The following is an 8,316-nucleotide window of genomic DNA, read 5'->3' as shown; positions in this document are numbered from 1 at the left end:
CATACATATGCCTGTGATGTCACAGAACCTTTTCCTAGAAGCGCCACTTTAGAGAATGGATTTTACGCTTTTTTAGGATTTTTGAGAAAATGGCTATAAAGATTTTTATTAAACATAGGGAATCAATGTGTGATAAAGTGCTTTTCAATATTAGATAGGTCTTATTCTCATTGAAATAGTATGACATGGTTTAAATGATGAATTTTTAAAACATCTTCCTCCAAATTACTTTTAATTTTGTTTATTTGAAATAAATAACCAGTTCTCATTGTTAACCAAAACAATGGATAACTGCAAAATATTAAAGAATAAAAGAGGAAAAATAGAGACATGAGTTCGAATCAGAAAAAGCTGAGACTACCCAAGCTGTTCTGATTGCATTCATATGTACAGAGCTTCGTTATCTTTTTTTAAACTGTATTCTTAGCAGAAACACTGGTGATAATTGTTATTTTCACTTCAGAAAATCCCAGAAATCCGAATTTTTATATAAGTGACCACACCTGATTTTTTTTTTCTATTTTATTCATTTAAAAAATGAGATCCAATATGACCAGATGACATCTATCGGTTGGTGCCAAAATAACACATAATAATAGACATAAGTGAAATGTTATTATTACAATCAATTTTTAAGCTAGATAAGTACAATATGTATTGATCTCTAATGATAAAACTAATAATTCAGTTAATATCTACTAAACTGAAAATAAAGTAAAATATACAAATAACATAACAATTATTAAATACATAAAAATAACTGAAAGGAATTTGAAGTGAATAACAAAGCTGCTAATTTACAATTAGTGAATTTATATAATAATGAGAATAAAACAAGATGATATAGAATATGATTTTTAAAAAAAAGGATCCTATAATATCTATTACTAAGCACACACATGCATTGCTAATTCTAATTGTAATATAGTAAATAAATTATGTGGAGTTAAGAAAAAACACTGGCAGATATGGTCATTTGGTGAATCAAAATCAAGAAGTGAGAAAGTAACCTGTTAAATATTTCTTAGTTTTTGTGTGACTGATTTATTTGTTAGTTCTTTCAGTAAGGGATTGAACAGATATGGTACCCTATAGTTTAAGGTACGTTTACCAAATTTATTGTTATAGGGTGGTTCAGTAGACTTAATTTTTTTCTAACATTTTTTAGATTTATCATTTCTTTCCTGAATGAGTTATTATCCATAAATTTTAAGATAATTCTATAAAATTATGTTTAATATTTTAATTTTCAAAAAATACTTAATGGTGCTATCAGAAGAGATTCTGACCATTGTTATATTTAAAAATTTGCTTAAAAAATTTATAAAAGTAAATTAAAATCCGAATATGAATTCCTTTACTCGCCAGAAGCAGGTGGCTCACTCTCAGAGAGTTGGCAGTTGGCAGAAGGTCCAGTGTCGATAAGCACGCCCCACTCCTCTCCGAGAGCAGCTCGTAGTAACCGAATCGATTTCCTTCTTTCGAGAGAACTCTCAAGACACTCGCAAAAATCTAGTCTTTTTAAAAATATTTTTCACTTTAAAATGCCGAAACATTGGGAAGCGAATGAAATAATTCAGCTGATTGAGCTGTACGAAACCAATCCAGCATTATGGGATATAAAGTCTCCAGATTATAAAGATAAGAATAAAAAAAATAAAATTTATGAAGAAATAGGGACTCGGCTAGGGTCCAATGGGGAAGAAATACAGAGGAAGATACACAATCTCAGAAATCAGGTGATATGATGAAGCATAATTATTTATATATTAAATACTGAATATTTTATTATATATCGTTTTTATTTTAATATCTTTATTAATTTTCTTAGGTATCTCAAGAACTGAGAAAAATGAAATCTAGAAAAAGCGGAAGCGGAGATGAAGAATATCGCGGTACATGGCCATATTTCAACCTGCTTAAATTTATCATTCCTATGTTGACTTCTTCGTCAGTACAGTCTAATTCGGTGAGTATGACATTAGCGTACTGCAATTTCATTTCACCTTCATTAGCTATGAAATAATTTTATAATATAAATAATAATAACTAATTTGTTCTGTCATTTTGTTAAAGCGATCAATTGTTTCTTTTACCTTGCATCAAAGGAAAACATCTGCTGCAAAAATATATAACAATAAATTCTTTTTTCGTATTTTAATGTCTCTCGAATATCCAATTTTTCCCTGCCAATAATACAACAATTTAAAAAAATATTCAAAAAGCCGTGTGTATATGACTGCAATCGGAAGAGATCGGGGACGCTCGACTGTCTCCAATTTTCCAGAATCTAAACTGCTATCTCAATTTCTCCATTTTTCTCCTTCAGTTAATCATAAAATTCCTTTATAATTCATATTAATGCATTTTTTTATTACTTTTAAAAATGAGAAATTGTTAATTATATCAAACAAGCAAAATGTTAAGTAATGAGGTGTAGATAGTTGACCGTAGATTAATGATTGGAGAAGTTTGTCGGGGGGTGCGGTCAGCAAAGAACAACATAAATAAACAAAACCGTATTTATTTATTTTATGCCGACGCCACAACCCCTGATGAAGACCTGAAACTCAGGTCGAAACGTCGGCATAAAATAAATAAATATGGTTATGTTTATTTATGTTATTCTTTGCTGACCGCACCCCCCGACAAACTTCTCCAAAATGTTAGGTACTTTAGGGGAAATGTTTTTGTGTGTTAAATTCGTCATTTAATCTCTGTTAAACCATTTCAATTTAGATAAAACCTAACTTAAAAAATTAGTTTTACATGTATATTATGAATTTAATTTAAATTGTAGAGCCATTTTTGTGAAAATAAAAAAAAAATGTGCAAAATCGATTCTATAAAGTGGTACTTCCATCGTTGATTTTATCGAAAAAGTTTTTATTTAAAAAAAGCCTCTTGCAAAATGGGGCGAAACGTTGGTTAGCAATAAATAGTTTTCTTTTAATTTTATTTCATCTTCTGATTAAATCATTCTAGGTAATTATAAAATAAAACCCACCTGCCGAATAGGTAAAAATAAACAATAAAAAAAAATTAATTGTTATTTGATTTATTTTTTATTCGAGTGAAATTGTATTTTCATATTAACGAATACCAAAGTATCTGAAACTTTTAGTCTTATTTTTATTTATTTAGTCGAATAAAATTGTATTCATGAATACAAATTCCGAATAAAAATGTATTCGTCTCTAGTGAATCGAATAATTTTCGCCCAACTCTGAGACTATAGGTTTTTAGTCACCCTTAGTTCGTTTAAGGTATGCAATGACCTATACAATGTTAAATAATTTAGAAGCTATGCTATATAGGCATATATTTATATATATTTTTCTTTTTTTGGTACTTACTTTGGTACACTTCGGTAGCTAAAATTTCTTAAAGCAAAATAGATCTTGCAAACAACTCCAAAAACCATTGTTTACTAAGAGGATTTGGATGCAATTCGATGTTTGCTGAACTTAAACTACTATTAACAACGAAAAGCGAGGCTCTTAAACTGATGTTTATAAAGTTTCAAAGGAATATTCATCAGTAATGTTTGCAAAATAAAGAAATAGCCTAACGAATTTTCATGACTTAAATCATTATTAACTGCAATAGAGAACATTCTTTTTTCGGTATAAAAGCTAATTAAGGAACATGATGGACAAGATTTCGTTTTAGCTTCTTGAGAACCTTTGTTTCTTTTTCAACGAACAGTAAGTTTAAAAAAATAACAAACCAAAACGAAACATTTTTCAAAATTTAGTTGAAACAGTAAGGTTAAGTTTGAAAGATACTAAGGTATCAGTAAATAATCCTTAGTGTTGTGGCTCTCAACATTTTGGAGTTAGGACTAAAACTTTGCCTCTAAACAGTCTTAGTAGACTTTCTGTATTTGGGTTCAGAGCAACAGGTTTTCTGAGTACTCCAAATATCTTTCTAGAATATGGTTAGTAAATTCTATTATCTTTTACAATTGAGAAGTTTTCTATCAAAAATCATTATATTCACTTATGTAAAGTTATATAAAAATTATTATGGAAGCATCTTACGCTGATACTTAAATGTTCATTGAGAATGTTGATTGAAACTACTATTTGCCAGGAGAAAATTAAAATTTTGAAATGTACTGAATAAGTTTTTGGTGAAAAATTTTAATTTGTAAACATAAGTTTCTTATGTTTAATTTCTCGGGTCATTATCAAGAAGACTCATAAAATTTATGTATATAAGTTTTAAAATTGTTTCCATGATAGCCTGTCATTTATACTGTTATTTCTATGATGTTTTATTTCCCACTTCTTTCATTACTTTATTTTTATCTATATTTATTCTATACAATTATTTTCTTTAATCGTTCTATATATCCTTTATTTACTGGTTGTTATCTTGTTTTTTGTTATTAGCCCTAGAAATTCTGGCTGAAAGGTCGGTTCTAATAAATATGTTTTTTAACTTATTTGTGTTATTCTCTGACCGAACCCTCAACCATGTTCTATTCACGATCTACTGTCTTCTTACTCTGATTTCACTCATATTAACTATTTGATAATTGGCTTCTTTGTTATCATACTCTTCAAAATGTTAGAGAAGAAAAATGATGAGAGAAAAGGATTAAAAAATATTTGTGTTTTAATGTAGCTATTTCTTTAATAATGATGTAATAATAGTTTTTAATCATACATGAATTTCAAAATCAATAAATAATTTAGAAATTAATTACTACTAATTTAAATATATTTTACTATATAACTTTAATATGAGAAGATGGTTGGGGGTGTTGTAAGTGAAGAAAACCATTAAGTAAAAGCTCATTTAATTTCTGCAAACATTTCGGCTCATATACCAGAGCTTTAGCCTTATCAGGGCTAAAAACAATATAACTAACAACTATAATGAATAAAAGTGAGTACAGAATAACTAGAAAATAATAGATACACAAATAGTGTTGGAATAAAATATATAATCTAAGTATTATTCGAAGATGAAAGCAGATTGAATAAGTAATATTAAAATTATGAATGAGAAAAGTATATTCATTTAAAAATCTACGAAGTAAATATATGTACAAAATGAAAATTATAATTTTAAATAATTGTATCGTCTTAACATTTTATTCCGAAACCATTTATGGATCTAAATAATCTGTTATTTTCTATTTATTCTGTATTTCGGAGGAAGATAGTTCGGGTAGCGGTCAATAAAATTATCAAATAGTAAAAGAAAACTATTTATGTTAACCAACAGTTTGGCCCCACTTTGCAGGGCTGATAAGAATGAAGTTCTGCTACCAACTGAAAGTACTACAAAGTTCAGTTGGTCGCAGAACTTCATTCTTATCAGCCCTGAAAAGTGTGGCCAAACGTTGTTTAACAATAAATAGGTTTTCTTTTACTATTTTAATACCTTTATTGACTCCCACCCAGACTATCTACTTCATACAGTTAACTACCTTCTTCCAATACTCTGTATTTCCTTTTATTCATTATGGTTGTTATCTTTATTTTTGTTCTTAGTTCTGATGAAAAATAAAGCCCCGAATTGGTAATTATTAAATAAGGTTTCTACTTAATCATCTTCTTCACTGACCATATCTCCAACCATCTTCTCCTATTTCTTTAGTATGCAGGAAGTGAACATCTTTATGTCTCATTTCAGGATAGTGACAGAAAAGGTTTGATCACTCCCGAATTCCTTGTAAAAATGTGATCTTATGAAACTATGTGAGAAAGAAAATAATACTAATCCTTATCCCCACATCTGGATGTAACATTAATTTTATGATTTATTAAGTTTTTACCAATTTATTATGATAATTTCAGAAACGGGAAAGGGACGATAGTGAATCAGTACATGCTGAAGGAAAAATGGATCTCAACATCTCTAATGACATTGAACAGATTCCAGAATCAACTAGAACTCAAACTCCAGCCGCAAAACGTCGCCAATTAAATCCATTAGAACATGTTGAAGCTGATTATTATATGAACAAAGCTCAAAATACACTTATTAAACTACTATTGCAGCAAGTAAACAATAGCCAACAACAGGATGATGAGGCTGGCTTGTATGGTAAATTATTGGCAATAAAACTAAGAAAACTACCCTATCATGAGAGACTAGAGTTCATGCATCAAATCGATGGCATTTTCATTAACATGATTTATGGAAATACTTCTGTACGTAATTCTTCCCCCATAGTCAATCATACACAGTCTCGATCTACATCTAATTCGTATTTACAACAAGAATAATATTATATATAGTTTATTTTGAAGAATATGGTCAGAGCTGTGGTAAAAAAGAAAAAAAAGTAGTTTTGAACTATTTATTAGTTGTTGTCATTTGACCCACAATCTAGCTCATTTTTATGGCTAAAATAAAAAGACACAAAGAAGGTAAAGTCCAATGCAAGAGTAAAATATTGACGTTGAAAAAAACGGACCTAAAGTTGGAGGTATATAAAATATCAAAAACCTATATAAAATAATCAGAATAAAGATAAACACAGAGCCTTATTAACTAACATAATACAGTGTAATAAACTGACACAACAAAATATATATTACTGAACAAATATATTTATTAACTAAGGAGACGTAATAACTGTTTTAACTACTTTTCTTTTTCTTGACCACAGACCGGACCATATTATTGTTGTTGGTTTCAGCTCAGAATGGAATTTTGTTGAACTTTCTGTAAGAAGAAAAAACATACGACATGTTGAAAGTTACAAATGCATTTATTGTGTTCATCGACTATATATATTTTTTTATCTATGCATGAAAGCACAAAAGTGTAATGACACAATTCAAAATAACCAGCGAATGGTATTTTGTCTTTGAATTTTGTTGAATATTAGAGGCACTTAACATGGTATCTCATTTATTTTGAATTGAAGTTTTTGGTTTCACAGGATTCTTTAGGCCTGACTGCATATATTTTTAAATGAACATTTTCGAAATTTATATTAAATTATGGTAAGAGACTCCTGGTTTAAGGTAAAACATTGTAATTAACAAAAATTTCAACATTGTGAAAGTATTTGTTTTTTTAATTACCATTTTTTATGAATGACTGTCTCATTTTTACTTATATTTAAAAGTGATAATTCATTCTGTGATGTATAGATACAAATTTCATAACCAATTTGTGGTTATAAATAACTTTTAGTTTAATTCCATAAACATTTAATCTATTTCATTATTACAAAATTAATTTGGTTGTCTTAAATGTAAGTTTTATTTAGGCTAATCTTGCCTGGCTATTGTTCTGTTCAGATTTGTAATTTCAAGCACATAAAACTCTTTTTCAGCATGAAGTACTTCAGTTTTCTTTTTATCTTTTTCTTTCGAACCGTCTTTAGAACTCATTATTTTTTCTTCTAGTCTTATTAGAAATTGTTAATTAAATTACCTAATTTATTGTGTATTTAAAATAATTATATTTATTGTTGTCATATTTATAACATATTTTTAGTACTTAGTATTTGAAACAATGAAATATGTTTTCTTCTCTTAAACATTTTTATTGAAATATACAATTGTTGAAACAGTAAATCTATCTTTATTGTAAAAATGTTTTTGTTTCATTCTTCTGAACTTTTTATTTTCTTGTTGATTGATCACATTCGCTTTTGCCTGAAAACTGCATCACAATGAAAATTCCGTAGTCAACTTAAAAAAAAAATATTACCTGGTCAATTTTTTATTTAAATCTGCTATTTGTATTTCATAGTATTCCTTATCCACTTCTGGAAGTGTGTCTTTTTTATCTTCCTTATTTTGTTTTTTCTTTCCTCCTTTCCCTTTTTTGACCATTTTAATTTCCCTGCTGTCACCTTGGAAACTACTAACACTATGCTACCTTAATCTTTCACTTAAAACCTAAAGTGTTGTTTTTCCTATTATGATTTTTGTATCTGTCTATAATAATAGGTTGTTTTGGAAAGTGTAGTATATTGCTTATTGGGTTGTCATTGGGCAATCCTCCTAATATTTTTAATTTATATAATAGCTATTTAGTCTCAAACTACGCATTAAAATTTAAATTATTTTTTTCTACACAAAAAAGTAAGCCTATATTATTGTTTTGGCATGACGTAATTTTGACATAAACACGCTAAGCATATATATTCAGAACGAGTGTTATTTTAAGTTTTTTTTCTTTGTTATTTAAGCAATTATCTATTATAAATTATATTCCTTATCGTTCTTGTGCAGTACCTAATCGCAAAAATACTACTCTTAAAGACTCTCCACAAAACATGTACATCCAAGTTCCCAAATTATTATCCAGTCTAAATAATAGATTATAGTTTTGTGT

General features: G+C 28.2%; 2 protein-coding genes across 3 annotated transcripts in view; one reads left to right on the top strand and one right to left on the bottom strand.

The window, feature by feature from the left end:
* LOC106684297 (cilia- and flagella-associated protein 157) overlaps positions 1-7,849 on the bottom strand; it is a 17,096-nt gene extending 9,247 nt beyond the window's left edge. The window contains exon 1 of one of the 2 annotated variants that reach the window (XM_067047247.1): positions 7,687-7,849. In XM_067047247.1, the coding sequence (XP_066903348.1) occupies positions 7,687-7,811 (125 nt within the window). In that variant the 5' untranslated portion in view covers positions 7,812-7,849. Of the gene's footprint in view, positions 1-7,251; positions 7,450-7,686 lie in introns of those variants that run through there. The other variant, XM_014426287.3, reaches the window with a different exon arrangement.
* On the top strand, positions 1,436-7,258 carry LOC106684298 (uncharacterized). Its single transcript, XM_014426288.3, has 3 exons — positions 1,436-1,739; positions 1,832-1,969; positions 5,814-7,258. The coding sequence occupies exons 1-3, from the start codon at positions 1,545-1,547 to the stop codon at positions 6,243-6,245; spliced, it is 765 nt and encodes a 254-aa protein (XP_014281774.1). The 5' UTR covers positions 1,436-1,544; the 3' UTR covers positions 6,246-7,258.
* Positions 7,850-8,316: the final 467 nt, after the last annotated feature.

The sequence above is a fragment of the Halyomorpha halys genome, unplaced genomic scaffold (assembly GCF_000696795.3).
Source record: "Halyomorpha halys isolate HHAL.00 unplaced genomic scaffold, Hhal_1.1 Scaffold567.1, whole genome shotgun sequence".
Lineage (NCBI taxonomy): Eukaryota > Metazoa > Arthropoda > Insecta > Hemiptera > Pentatomidae > Halyomorpha > Halyomorpha halys.
This window is presented reverse-complemented; position numbering and strand designations above follow the sequence as displayed.

Bases quoted from the DNA above. Each gene is read 5' to 3' on its own strand.
- LOC106684298 (XM_014426288.3), top strand. From the start codon at position 1,545: ATGCCGAAACATTGGGAAGCGAATGAAATAATTCAGCTGATTGAGCTG. The intron at 1,740-1,831 runs GTGATATGATGA...TAATTTTCTTAG, and splicing joins TACACAATCTCAGAAATCAG to GTATCTCAAGAACTGAGAAA. The intron at 1,970-5,813 runs GTGAGTATGACA...TGATAATTTCAG, and splicing joins CGTCAGTACAGTCTAATTCG to AAACGGGAAAGGGACGATAG.